The sequence below is a fragment of the Pseudochaenichthys georgianus genome, chromosome 17, assembly GCF_902827115.2.
Source record: "Pseudochaenichthys georgianus chromosome 17, fPseGeo1.2, whole genome shotgun sequence".
Classification (NCBI taxonomy): Eukaryota; Metazoa; Chordata; class Actinopteri; order Perciformes; family Channichthyidae; genus Pseudochaenichthys; species Pseudochaenichthys georgianus.
The window spans coordinates 30,819,261-30,834,878 of record NC_047519.1 but is presented as its reverse complement, the minus strand read 5'-3'; the positions used below and the strand labels follow the sequence as shown (position 1 = coordinate 30,834,878).

General features: G+C 38.8%; 1 protein-coding gene across 1 annotated transcript in view; it reads right to left on the bottom strand.

Annotated features, from left to right (window-relative positions):
- LOC117462598 (collectin-12-like) overlaps positions 1-15,618 on the bottom strand; it is a 54,899-nt gene that overhangs the window by 13,770 nt on the left and 25,511 nt on the right. The window contains 6 exon segments of the mRNA XM_034104871.2: positions 2,183-2,267; positions 9,330-9,379; positions 12,074-12,223; positions 14,122-14,231; positions 14,327-14,463; positions 14,762-15,376. Of these exon segments, the coding sequence (XP_033960762.1) occupies positions 2,183-2,267; positions 9,330-9,379; positions 12,074-12,223; positions 14,122-14,231; positions 14,327-14,463; positions 14,762-15,376 (1,147 nt within the window).

The following is a 15,618-nucleotide window of genomic DNA, read 5'->3' as shown; positions in this document are numbered from 1 at the left end:
AGCACATTTTGTGTGAGTGTGCGAGAGAGAGAGAGAGAGAGACAGAGAGACAGAGAGAGAGAGAGACAGTGGCCGTTTCTCAATGTCGAGTAAACCTGCTGCAGAGCTACTATTTCAAGTATACTACGTCATCGAGTGGCGCCGAATGCTGGGCATTTAACATGCATGTTACGGCCGCCGCCTCTCCGGCCCTGTTAATTCTGTTTTGAATGTGTTCTATGTAAATGAGCTGTGCGGTTGCCCTGCTGTCATTGGATACCCATCCCCTGGTCTGCCCCGAAGACTGTGATTGGAGCTGACGGGCCCGACGCGCTCCAATCGCAGCGCACATCCAGCGCACACCTTCTGGGGACGACTACAAAGCCAGTCGACTGTGATCATTCGGGAGGCTCTGTTGTGTGTGAATAGACGCCTCTCACCTACTTGCCCATCGCTGATAACGGTTTACCTTGTGTGGTCATTGTTAATGTTATTGTGATTAGTGGTGTTTAGATTAGGATAGTATTACGTTGAGCTGTTGTCCTCAAAGATAGCTGTGTTTTCTTACAGCCTCCTTTTGTTAGTTTGTAAACCTCTATTTCTTGGGTTTGATCAGGCTCCTCCTTTTGTTTGCTCCTAGCTAAACCGGCACCCTTTTGGCCCTTTTTGTTTGTCCAGGCTGAATGCCTTCCATTTTGTCTTATCTGTTATATAATAAAACTATTTATAATTATTACCAATTCCAACTGGTGTATGTTGCTTTCCTTTTCCCCTAGTTGGGACGTAACAATGCATTTAAACAGTCCTTCGGCGCCACTCGATGACGTAGTATACTTGAAATAGTGGCTCTGCAGCAGGTTTACTCGACATTGAGTAACGGCCAGTGCACCAGTTACGGGGGTTGTTGTTAGCATCTGGTGCTAGCTCGGAGCTAACAGAGATTAGAAGCAGTTTCAACAATAAGGAGAGGGAGAGCTCTCTCCTGTCGGACTGAGAGGCTGAGATAACGTCAGCTCAGTGAGGTAAAGGACTCTCCGAGTGATTAGATTGTAAACTTTAGTCTAAGTTATCTCAGTGGGTCTCAAACGGTTTGGTCATCTTTGTAAACAAATAGTTCCATCTATTTAATATAGTTGTAAAAAATAAGTTAAGAAATCCTTCCAATATAGGTCAGTAAAAAATAAAAAACAGTTTAAAAAGGGGAGTGATTAGTAAAATATGCATAAATAAAAATATGCAGATTAGGTAAGATAAAGATAGGAGAGAGGAGTATATCAAATATTTGTTATTAGTTGTGAGAATATTCTAATGGTGTTTTGATTATTTAAATATATACAGTTCTGTTTCATATGAGTGTTGAGAGCTGTATCCATACATCTCTTAATTTCCCCTCAAAGTGCACCAGATTGATGCATTCAACTTCAATTTAAAGAAAGATATCTTCCCGGGGGTGCATGCCCCCGGACCCCCCTAGAGGATGTGAGGTCCACCAACAAATAAGAGAGGTTCACATGGATAGGATACTAGATAAATCTGCACACTCATCATATACACTACACATTTCTCTTGGACTTGTTAACACCATAGTCCCTAATATATTTGTAGAAAGGCAGGAAATGGAATGAAATCAAGAAAATGTTTCATTGCCGGAGGACCCCCTGTTTTGTCTCTCCCCCACTTCTCAAACCAAAGTTACACCCTTGCTTGCTGCTATGTTGGACTGAACATATCACTGGGGCTGGACAATTAATTTAAGTTTTAGAAGAGAGAAAAATCCAAGTAAAGCAATTGTTGGTGAAGGCAAAATATGTAAAGAAATATCATTGTGAATATTATTGTGGAGCAGCGAATAATTCCCACCCTATAAATGGTACTGTACAGACTTAATAAACCATCTTTGTTTGGTACTGAGCTCATAAAGTAAATCTCATTTGAACTGCGAATCATGTTGCTATTGCAATATCAGTCAAAAATATTGGCAATTATTTTTTCCTCATCATGCAAGTTGCTGTATATATCTTTTTTAGTGAACATTAAGTCATCACTATCTATCATACATTTGTCTTTATACACTTGGTGTCCCTGGTTTCTATCTTTAACCCTTGGATGTGTGTGTTAACGATTGGAAAAACCTTAAAAAGGGGACTTTAAGCCTCGTAAATGTGTCTGTGTGTCAGGTTTAGCATGAAGACAGTTAACTTACCCCGTGCGCGACTGTCCTATCTTATCACATATGTCCAGAATGAGGCCCCAGTCTTCCGCTGTGTTCATCTCACTGGTTGCTTTCTCTGCAGGGGAGAAGCACCGGAACCAATGTAAGCATAACAAACAACAGATTTCATTTAGAGCCAGAAAGGAGAGACGAGGATCCTCCCATGTTCAGAAATAATAAAGCTTCTTGAAACAAAAATGGTAGTGGCAAACTGTGGGTGTGTATGTGAGATCCGCTCCTTTGTTTTTGTGTTAATCATAGATTAGCATAAACATTAGAGAGATACAGACAAAATAACGGAGGCCTCAAACAATACAATAGCTCTGCAGTAAATACCAATCAATGGCCTGGCCCCGCCCTACCTTTCTGAGCTGTTACACAGCTACACGCCCACTCGCACTCTCAGGTCAGCTGATCAATTGCTCCTGAGGGTGCCAATCTGATCAATGATGACATGTATAGCCGCATGTCATCATTTCAGCGCTGGTTGTCTTGGTGGTGCCCAGCAAACAATGTGGGCTTCGTAAATAATTGGACAGCCTTCTGGGGAAAACCTGGTCTGATTAAGAGAGACGGCATTCATCCTACTTTTGAAGGTGCAGATCTCATTTCGGCAAACATTTCAGGGCTTTGTGGACTTAATCCATGACAAACTGGAGTTGAGACCAGGAGGCGGAGTCGCAGTCTTACACGCTTCTCTGCGCTCTCTCCTAGGCAGTCATCCATAGGAATCCCGAACCCAATAAAATACCCAATATTAGCGGTGTGTGTGTCTGCCCAAGGACAATTTAAGGTAAAACCTAATAGAGGTGTCATACATAATAACCTAATAAAAGTAAATGTTAAATGTTAAATGCCTCCGTCCCTCACTCACCTTCCCGGCTGCTGAAACCCTCATCCACGCATTTGTCACTTCAAGACTGGACTACTGCAACAGTATCCTGTATGGTTCATCATCCAAAATCCTAAATAAACTACAATACATCCAGAACTGCGCTGCCCGCCTCCTCACCCACACCCGCTCCAGAGACCACATCACCCCCGTCCTTCAAAACCTGCACTGGCTCCCTGTTCGTCAACGAATACACTTCAAAATCCTTCTGCTAACACACAAAGCTCTCAATAACCAGGCCCCCCCCCTACCTCTCCGACCTGATCCACCACTACACCCCTTCCCGCAGCCTTCGCTCATCAGAAGCGAACCTCCTCTCTATCCCCAAGAAAACCAAGCTCCGAACCTGGGGGGACAGAGCCTTCTCCATCGCTGCCCCCACCCTCTGGAACTCCCTCCCACAACACATCAGAGACTGCACTGACCCCCCCACTTTCAAAACACTGACCAAAACACACCTCTTCAGACTGGCTTTTAATCTGTGAATTATGCTGTATTGCTGTTTTAATAACTTTTAAATGTTATTTTATCTTGTTCTAATAACTTTTAAATTCTATTTTATCATGTTTTATCACCACTGTAAAGCGTCTTTGAGCACCTGGAAAAGCGCTTCGAAATGCAATGTATTATTATTATTAAATGTAACAACTACTACAGTGCAACAAAACAGGAAGATTAAATGTGGTCTCTTAAACATAAGATCTCTAGCATCTAAAGCAATATTGGTAAATGATTTAATATCAGATTATAATATTGATATATGCTGTCTCACTGAAACTTGGTTGAGACATGAAGACTATGTCAGCATAAATGAGGCCACTCCACCCAGCCATATCAACACTCATATTGCTCGAGGCACGGGCCGAGGAGGTGGAGTTGCAGCAATCTTTGACTCAAGTTTACTTATCAATACTAAACCAAAATGTAATTATACCTCCTTTGAAAGCCTCGTTTTAGTCTTACGCATCCGACCTGGAAAACTTTGCAGCCAATCTTATTTGTTACAGTGTATCGTGCACCAGGTCCTTATTCAGAATTCTTATCAGAATTCTCTGAGTTTTTATCAACTTTGGTTCTTAAAACAGACAAAGTAATTATCGTAGGTGACTTTAATATTCATGTTGACGATGATAAAAATAGCCTTACTGTTGCATTTAACTCTATATTAGATTATGTTGGTTTCTGTCAGAGTGTAAATAAACCAACCCACTGCTATAATCACACTCTCGACCTTGTTCTGATTTATGGTATTGAAATTGAGCAACTATTAGTCGAACCGCATAATCCTGCTTTATCCGACCATTTCTTAGTAACTTTTGAAGTACTATTACGAGAATACAAAGCATTAGTCAAAAGCTCTTGCAGCAGAAACCTATCTGTTAGTGCTATAGCCACATTTAAGGAAGAGATTCCACCAATACTTCGTTCCACTAAACTTGAAGAATCTCGTTTAATTTGGCATATTACTCTCAATGAATATAAGAAAGCACTGCGTAAAGCGAGAGCAGCCTACTACTCTTCATTAATAGATGAGAATGAGAATAATGCAAGATTTCTTTTCAGCACTGTAGCCAGGCTGACCGAGAGCCACAGCTCGATTGAGCCTTCTATTCCCATAGCACTCAGTAGTAATGATTTTATGTGCTTTTTTAACGATAAAATTGTTACTCTTAGAAACAAAATTAATGACCTCTTGCCTTTGACCAGTATAGTGTTATCAACAGCTCCCGGAAACGTACGTTCTAATATTACACTAGATAGTAAACTAGAATGCTTTTCAGCCATAAACCTTGAACAATTACATTCAATGATTCTCTCTTCTAAACCATCAACGTGCATGTTAGACCCAATTCCAACTAAGCTGTTGAAGGAAGTGTTTCCATTAATTAGCACTTCTTTATTAAATATTATGAATATGTCTTTATTATCAGGCTATGTTCCACAATCATTCAAAGTAGCAGTGATAAAACCGCTTCTTAAAAAGCACAACCTCGATCCAGAGGTTTTAGCCAACTATAGACCTATTTCTAATCTTCCGTTCCTCTCAAAGATTCTTGAGAAAGCGGTCACAAAACAGTTGTGTGATTACTTAAAAAACAATGATTTATTTGAAGATTTTCAGTCTGGCTTTAGAACACATCATAGCACAGAGACAGCTCTGGTTAAAGTCACAAATGACATTCTAATAGCCTCAGAAAAGGGACTCTATTCTTGTTTTGCTCGATCTCAGTGCTGCATTTGATACTATCGACCATGATATCCTATTGCAAAGACTAGAGCACTTAGTTGGCATACAGGGAACTGCTTTAGGCTGGTTTAGGTCCTATCTATCTGAACGCTCTCAGTTTGTACGTGTTAACGATGAATCTTCCACGCAAACCAAAGTTAGCCATGGAGTGCCACAGGGCTCAGTGCTCGGACCTATTTTGTTCACATTATATATGCTTCCGTTAGGCAATATTATAAGGAATCATTCTGTAAACTTTCATTGTTATGCGGATGATACTCAACTATATTTATCAATCAAGCCTGATGAAATTAATCATCTAAATAAAATTCAAGACTGCCTTAAGGACTTAAAAACGTGGATGACCTTATACTTTTTGATGTTAAACACGACCAAAACTGAAGTTATTGTACTTGGCCGAAGAATCTACGAAACAAATTATCTAAAGATATACTAACTATGGATGGCATTCATTTGGCCTCCAGTGAGACTGTAAGGAATCTTGGTGTTATATTTGATCAGGATTTATCCTTTAACGCCCACATAAAATCAATTTCAAGTACCGCCTACTTCCATCTACGTAATATTGCAAAAATCAGGCATATCTTGCCTCAAAACGATGCAGAGAAACTAGTCCATGTAACTCTTTATTATCAGGGAGTACCAAGAAGTCAGTCAAGTCGCTTCAGCTGATTCAAAATGCTGCGGCTCGTGTACTAACCAGAGTTAGGAAAAGGGACCACATTACTCCTGTTCTGGCTGCCTTACACTGGCTCCCTATAGAACAAATAAAATTCTTCTTCTCGCCTACAAAGCCCTTAATGGGCAGGCGCCATCTTACCTTAAAGAACTCATTATACCCTACTGTCCTACTAGGGCATTGCGTTCCAAGAATGCAGGGTTGTTGGTTGTTCCTAGAATCTCTAAAAGTACAATGGGAGCCAGAGCCTTTTCTTATCAAGCTCCACATTTGTGGAATCAGCTTCCAGTTTGTGTTCGGGCGGCAGACACCCTATCCATTTTTAAGAGTGCGCTTAAGACCTTCCTTTTTGATAAAGCTTATAGTTAGGGCTGATTAGATTCAGCCCCTAGTTTTGCTGATATAGGCTTAGTTTGTCGGGGGACATCTTACTTCTTCCTTCTCTCTGTCTATACCTGTGTACTCTCATGTTCCGATTAACCCAGCTTCCCCAAATGTCTTTCTTTTTGGTGTCTATGTATATACGCCGGGATCCGGAGTCATGGATGATCCTGCGGTCCTGTGTCCTGGATCGCGAGCCCTGGATCGCGAGTCGTGGCTGTGGTCCTGGATCATTGGTCCTAGATGGATATCCTCGTGGATTCATCTTCCTATTATACACACATGCATTTCCAAACATTTGGACTACCTATGTTGCAAATGTATTATCTTTTCAATTTACACACGGCATCTATTGCACGTCTGTCCGTCCTGGGAGAGGGATCCCTCCTCTGTTGCTCTCCCTGAGGTTTCTCCCATTTTTCCCTTTAAACTGGGTTTTCTTCGGAAGTTTTTCCTTGTAGGATGTGAGGGTCTAAGGACAGAGGGTGTCGTATTGTCATACTGATATTCTGTATAAACTGTGAAGACCACTGAGACAAATGTAACATTTGTGATATTGGGCTATATAAATAAACATTGATTGATTGATTGATTGATTGATTGATTGATTGATTGATTGATTGATTGATTGAAAACAAAGTCTAAGCGCAGAGGGGACCGTGCTATCTCTGCTGCCACCCCTAAACTGTGGAATGACCTGCCCTTGCTCATCAGACAGGCTCCCACACTGTCTGCTTTTAAATCCCGTCTTAAAACCCACCTCTTCTCCTTAGCATTCAGAAACAAGTAGATTGTTGCTTTTATTTGCTTTCAGTTGTCTATTGTTTTTATTATATGGCTGTTATTACGTTATTACGTTTATTCTGGTTTGTTTTGTGTTTGTATCTTGTATTTTAAATGTATTTATATTATGTTGTGTGAGCTTATCTCTCTGTACAGCACTTTGGTCTGAAGGTTTTAAAGTGCGATATAAATAAAGTTGGATTGGATTGGATTGAGCTCATAATGTTTGGTTTGTGTTGAGACTTTTGGTAGAATTCATTTAACTTAAATGATTTGAGAGAGTAGCTTATACTATTTAGAAAGTATGCTAATTAAAGCCTTTTATTCAGTGATGGTGGACAGTGTTCACTTTGCCATTGGGCTTCTCTGCTCTTTGGAATATGTCATGTGGGACTTCTCTACTTCCCAAAATACATAGTTGTGTACTTGAGGTGTCTTGTAATATACCTCATGTTTCTCTCAGAAATTCACGAATAAAAGAGGTGAAAGCAGGAAATGTTCTAAAGAGAAATATACTATTATCCAACCCTATGCTCACTGCAAAACGACACTGAGACAACATAATCACAACTACAATAGAGATATGATGATATATACAATTGAGATCCGACCTCAATTGTAAAATATAAATTGAATATAGACATTGAGATCTTGGATTATAAAATGAAAGATGATATTTAAATACCCAATCACTAGTTACAAACATATGATCGCCAATAGTGACGAAGAGATATCCATCAGCATGTGTATACAAAAACTGAACAAATCATCTCTGAAAAATCCCTTGATCTGAAAAAACAGCTATTACTCCAAACACACCCATTATAAGCTTTGCCAAATTAGCATTTACTACTGATTTTAAGGGTACTGTGTATCGAGGCGTATGCGGTCTACCACTGCCACAACACAAAGAGTGAAAGGGAAGCGCAGTGTTTCACAAACCACTGCATCCTCTTTCACTTGCACAGCTGTGAGATGTCAGGCTCATCATATTGGTTAGTCAACATACCATGGGATGAAGTGATGATGAGGCAGATGGCTAGCTGTTATTGCAGTAACTTGGACATTATGAATGCTTAATGCAACAATACATGTAAAGAATATGTTCTGTTAAAAAACGGTTAAAAATGCTCTGAGAAGCCCTACTTATTAGCCTTATACTATCAATTCTGTATGACCAAGCAATAACCATAGACTGTATTAAATAACACAATATATATAAGAAATATATAATTATACAAATTATAAGCTATTGAAAACACCCGTCAGTTTTGCTCAAAAGATTATATATTGTGTACAACTAATCATAATGTGAAAATGTACAGTTAAATGTCATGATACAATTTCAAAATAATAAATATGACATTTAATGTATTACAAATGCATGACTATGGTAGATTTTACATAGGTGAATGCAGCATAACAAATTAATCCTAATTTAATTGGATTTGTATGTGAACAAACGTGTTTTCTTTTAAATATGTGTATATATCTCCCAATTCAATCAATTATTTAATTAATAATCATGTCTCTCTGAACCATTATAAGATAACATTAAATGCTTTATTGTCATTGTATGTTAAACACAACGACATTTAGTTTGGCAGCAATCCACTATACCTGGCAGCAATATACATTTAAAACGTAAACTATGAATATTATTTGTAATAATTATATCTAATGTTTGTTTAACGCATTTTCAATAACGAGTGAGAAAACCGTTACTTCAGTTATCTGATGATAACATCTCTGTCCCAAGTCTATTAAAAAAAGTCTACTTAACATAATAATATGATTACAAAATAAATATTAAAAGCTCTATAAAATCGCCAACTCTGTGTACGTGTGTCTGATATTGGTTGCGGTTTGCTAACAGCTAAATATACATAATATAAGCTAGTTAGCCAACTGTGGCTAACAGAGCGAATCACAACAAACACAGGCAAAACAGACATTAATCATCTTAACAGGGATTACATATTGTCAGCTCATATAGCCTACATTATATACAACAAGACCGACCTATAGTATTATTACTATAGCTCGTTGGGGTATATTAAAGCTACAGCCAGCTGAAGAACACAAACAAAGCTGTGTTATCAAAGCTAATGTTTAGCTAGCCTGCTAGAAATAGCCTCCAGTTCTGATTACTCACCAACATCTTGGTCAAAAGGGTTGGTCGTGAAGAGAGGCATTGCTGGCGTACTGACAACAACAGATTTCCCCTTCCTCTGTTATTTTCGTTCCCTCTTTTATCTTATTTCATACAATAAAGTCGCATAGTAACGGTAACTTCATGAATGTCAAATGCAGCTGAGTCTATTCTACACAGTCACTCCTTCGACAGACGGCAACAAGCGAAGCATTCTGGGTAATCCGAGCGGACAGACGCTCGTTAAATGAACTGCTATCATCAACTGTTGTTGAATTCATCATTTGTATTGTCTCAGTCACCTCGGTTGCTAATGCTTCGGCACTGACTGTTCAGGGGAGAAAATTGATCAAAAGCTTCAAAGTGTCCTAAAATAACAAGGATGTTACGGTCAGGTGATGGTGACCATGTGATATTATCTCATCGCTTTTAGACCCAGACCACAAAACCCACTTGACCCCGTGCTTAATCTTTTTTTTCTCAGCAGCATTAAGGATCTTTTTCTCTTCAATACATTCATTCTTCCTGGTATGATGGAGACAGTTAATAATGTCCATCATCATTACAAAATAATGCAATAGGCTTAGCCACAGTATTTTAATAATAACCAGGTAAATCAGTCACTGATTTCAGACTTGTTCCCTTTTTTAAATGTTTTTACATTTATTATTGTAGTTTCTTAAATAACTGTTAATTTCAAAATACCATTTGCCACCTGCTTCATGTATTCAATATTAATTTATTTGCACAATTAGTTTATACAATTTACAGAAACACTTGACTTGTGTCTTATTTCTATCATTGTCGCTCATCATACAATACTTTTTTTTTGACCTATTGCGTTTTACATAATAGTTGTGTTATTTATGTTAATAATTGTTTCCATTCTATGCTTTTTTGTCATTGGTTTGAGCCATACGATTGTTTATTTCTATCCTCTTATAATAAATGTTACTAGATGTATTGATGATACTGCTTTTAATATTCTTAACATTTTCCCTTATAAAATCGATATATATTTAAGCCAAATACCATAGTTGAACCTTTTTTTTATTTAAACTTTATTATTTACAGATTTTGTTTACATTTTTTAAATGTAAAAAGCTGAAAATAAACAGTTTAGTTGTGCATGAGGGTGTTTTTGTTTTTTTAAATACACATTTAATAAAGAAATACATGGCTTTTTCATACCAATATCTATTTTATAGGACAAAAAGCACTGACTCCACATACAGTTTCTTTCTCATTTTATTGTGATCCATAGGAACTTGGTAAATTCATTCAGGCATACTGATCATTAAGACAGATTACAAACTGCTACTCAGTCTTTAAGTATATTTTGAATTAGAAAAGGTTGATCATACAACAATAGGATATGATTATGAAAATTATAAAAGTGTAACATACTTCACATACACTATTTAGCATAATGAATACATCATTGTACAATGGCACATTCACAAAAAATGTACATATTGTTAATGTGTGCCTCTTACTGGCAGTCTAAAGTCTAAAAACACTGTCCTTCATAAAACAGCAGCACTGCTCATATTGAGCAACTATTCTCAGTAAGAAAAATAAAATACATTGATACTTAGTTTGTATAAAGGTGAAATATACACTAACTTCATTTCTACCTATCATGAGAGTTTGCAGTCTTTTTCTAATAGTAATATGGTGCTCATCATTTACCAGAGAGCTTATTTCTAATCAATGCTCTGAATCTGAAAAGTATTTGACAGTATAAAAATAGTTCATTTTATCAACAACAAAATCCTCTAATGTAGATACATTTTATTTTGTAAGTGTGAAGATAGAAAAGGCAGCCAGGAAATAAAACAATATGAAATTCAATCGCAAACAACAATGATTTCTGGTATCTTTTGTGATAAACTATTTACAGATACACCTGTACAACAGAGGCTGCCCAAAATAATGAATAAGTATCGGCTAATTAAAATGTACGTTCACATGAATCCTTCAGCACTAAATCATAAAAAGTCGGCCTGGTCTGGGCCTGCTCGGTCTTTTGCACCACGATGTGTTGTAAAGTGCCTTTAAGACAAAGACCAGTCTGAGTGTCAGTGATGCTTGACTGGTCTGGCATTATCAGAGTCCTCCAGTCATCTTGAGCTCCTCCTCTTGTCCTTCATTATCCTCTTCATCTTCAGCCTCTTCACTTTTCTCCCAAAGACAGCTCACACTGTCACACATGGATGCTATAAAACAGGAACTACCACTGTGAAGAGAACAACAAAAAACACATTAGGTATACAGTATGTCAACACCTACATTAACAGTTGACGCAACAGCAATAATTTGAAATGTTATTTTAACTAAAGAAATCTACGCCAGATGCATCTCCCTCTTCTTTTTCAAACAAGAAAGAGCTGAATGTGACTCAATGGTTTATTTCCAGCTCCCTTACAAGTTAGAAAACTACATTTAGATCATCAACTTCAAAAAAGTCTGACCTAAAATGTTTTCTTTCCTAATTCTATTACTTAAGAACAAGTGGAAAAGGTTCTGCTTGGATGTAATTTCTTAGTTGTTTTAAATTATATTTGACATAAAACATTTATATTTTTCAAGTGAAAACTGAATTTGTTTTTCTTTTGGTCAAGTTTTTTGTTGTAACACTTATTTCGTCCACAAGAGATTGGGGTCGAAAATTACAACAGGCTTAGTAGGAAATACAGAAATAGGAGATTTCCAAATTCGAAAAAGGTCTGATCTATAAAAGGTACTGACGGTCAACCGAGGCACGTTCACAGATGAAGCCGATGCGGTCGGTGCAGTAGAAATCATTCCAGTTGGCGTTATGGATGAGGCCAGCACAATCCTCGCCTTTGTCATGGCCATGGGTCCAGTTATCAGGCTGACCGGGCTTCCACTTCCTGATAGCAACAACATCATAAACATTTATTAAAGTTAAACAGAACATTTAAATCACTGAAACTTATTTTTTAAACTAGAGAATGCAATTCCTGAAGAAATTGCTAGTGGGAATGCTTTATGCTGAAAAGCTCACGCTAAACTGCTATGCTGAAATGTAATGTGTCAGAAGAAAGTGAAGAATTTAGATTGAAATGATACATGAACACTGGGGGCTTGAATGTGTGATGAGAGAAGAAAAGAAAGTGAAAAGGCTTGGAATAGCAGCAGAATATTTAAACCGCAAACTTCTGAACTAACTTGATGGCGAATGATCTGTCGCCATGGCAACGGCATTTGATGACACCCCATAATACGCTTAGATGCGTTGATGGCTGCATTGTTACCAAACCTGTGAAGTTTTTGGCTGTTTGGAGTATTTTCACTGAAGTTATGAGAAAACCGTGTTCAAGCGAGCATTGTGTTGCCATGGCCACGGCATTTGAAGAAATCTCAAAACTGTCCCGTAGATGTCTTCACGGCTGGACTGTTAGCACACTTGTGAAGTTTGAGCACTTTTTGAACATTTGCATAGGAGTTATAGCGACATCATGTTTTATGGCGAGGGTTCCATGGAAACGGCATATGGTGAGATCTCAGATTTGGCGTAGAGCTGTTGAGGCATGGACCGGTGATATACAAGTAAAGATTGGGGGACTATTGGACCGTGTCCATTGGACTTATAGCGACATCATGTTTTATGCTGAGGGATGCGTTTCCATGGCAACGGCATTTGAAGAAATCTCAAAACTGTCTCGTAGATGTCTTCACGGCTGGACTGTTAGCACACATTTGGCGTAGAGCTGTTGACGTATGGACCAGTGTGAGTTTGTGTGAGAGAGAGAGAGAGTGAGTGTGAGAGTATGAAATGAACAGTTAGACTGCTGTCAGTTGGAGTGATGACATCATTGTGTTCCATTGCCCAGGTGTTTATAGTTGAGCTAACGAGGTGCCTAGACTTCAAAGGCTTCATTGTTCTGAATGAGAGATGAACCTCTTACATGTGAACGTTTTGTGGAAGAACGATAACAGATATCTGTGAAATTTCAAAACGTGAAGCATGTCAAGGAAGTTGAGTATCTAAAGTGTAATTTGTGTGTACTTTCGGGTTAATAATGTGGCCTTTTTGAGAGTTTAACTAAAGGTGTGCGGCTGCTACCGTGAAGAAATATCTGCCTGAAATTACAATGGGCTTTAATGGAGGAATGTTGAACGTTTTTGTCACTTCGTGCCCTCAAGAGGCACTTTGTTTAATTATTTTGCTTAATTATTTGTCATTTTTCAAGCTACGAGATGTTTTCCTATGTTTATCATGAAAAAGTATGTCTCAAGAATGTAGGGTTTGGGAATTATGGCAGTTTTAAAAAAAAATATCAAGGCACATTTCAAGATTTCTTACCCTCTAGCTGTGACATCACGTATTCTAGTTAATGTTAAAATGTGAATAAAACCTCTAAAACAAGGTCTGAACAATGTTTAATATCTTTAAACTAATAATGTCAGAAATATGTGTAACATTTTAAAGTTGGAATGAGGTTTCTGAGTGAAAGTATGAATGAACAGTTAGCAGTTGAAGTCGCATGAAGATTTGTTGAAGTCTGAAGATTTCCTCCATTGACTTCAATGTTAAAAATGTGATGTATTATGGGATGTATCTCTGGAATTATGAAAATTATGAATGAGAAAAGTAATAGCCATCGATTCCCGACCGAGCTGAACGTTTTGATGTTTGAACGGAGTTTCTGCGATGTTCAATGCGGGAGGAGAAGAGGGCCAAAATACCGGCGGAATAATAATAATAAAAAATGTGTGCGTAGAATAACAGTTATATATAAATAATAAATGTGGCCGGTCTACTCACGTGAAAGCAGGTAAGGTTCCATCCACCCATTTCCAGACATTTTCCTCCTCCAAGTCAGTAAGGCCCAGCCAGAAATAGCCTCTTCCTGCAGTTACATCCTTTACAAATTCCTACAAATAGAAGAGCAAAACATGATTTCACAGGATTAGTTTAGCATACAAGTCTGAATGTATTAAAGTAACCATCTGGGTCTGATTTCCATTACCTGTTCGTCGTTGTCGTTGATAATGAGCATCAGGGATGACATGTTGGTACAGAACAGTTTGGACTCTTCAAAGTTGAGCCTCTGAGTGGCGATGTAATAGCAGCTGTCTCCAAACCTTCTGTACCCAGTTGGGCAACCTGGATTAATCATTTACAGAAAACAGTAGTATAAGTACATTCCCATGGAATACGTTCCAAATGTGTACATAACAAATAATAATTACAAATACATGTATATATTTTTTAATAATGTCTTTTTTTCCAATGAAGGACAGATTCAGTATGGGAGAGGATGAGGGCCACATGAAAACAGAAAACATTTTAGGATGTGACCAAAAGTAAACTCACTTCCGTAATGAAATGGTGTTACAATCGAAAAGGTGATTTTCCTTCCATTTCGATCTATTTTAAACCCTTATGTAATGATTTAACTCACCAGGCACTGGTTCAATGACCTGGGTCTGCCGGGACACGGTGCCCTCAGTTACCTCTGCTGCTTTTGAGGGTTGAGGTTTGGGGGGTTGAGGTGGTTTTGGAGGCTGAGGTGGTTTTGGAGGTTGAGTTGGTTTGGGGGGTTGAGGGACCTTAGCTGGCATAGTGGGCTGTGGGGGCTTTGGAGGAGTTGGAGGTCTAGATGCAGGTAACCCAGGAAGTCCTGGAGGACCGGGGGGGCCGATGGGTCCGACGGACCCACGAGGTCCTTCCAGCCCTGCAGGCCCAGCTGCTCCTCTGGGCCCCTGTGGCCCTTGAGTTCCTTGCGGCCCTGACAGTCCATCCCTACCAGGAACCCCAGGAGCGCCCGCATCGCCCTTTTCACCAGAATTTCCAGGTCGGCCCCCAGACCCTCTCGATCCTTTGGCCCCGGGAAGACCCCGAGCCCCGGCTGCACCCTTTGAACCTGTTGCCCCTGGTAGACCAGCAGCACCTTTCTCTCCTTTAGATCCCACCAATCCCAGCATCCCTTTGTCTCCTTTATCGCCCTTTTGTCCTGACTGACCCACTGGCCCCTGGGGACCCTTGTCACCCCTGGGACCCCTTGGACCTGGCGGACCTGAAACACAGTAACAACAGATGATGTGTCAAAATGTGATGTCACTGTTCAGGTTAAATTAAACCTGTCATGATAACTATAAACACTATTATTGTGTTTTAAAGATCATCTCATTCCACTGACATAATGATCATATAATAGCATAATAATGCAAGAACAATAAGGCACCCTCACAAAAAGCATTTTAATGCTTAGAATATTCTGATATTGGAATTGAAATATATAAGTTTTGTGATGGTACA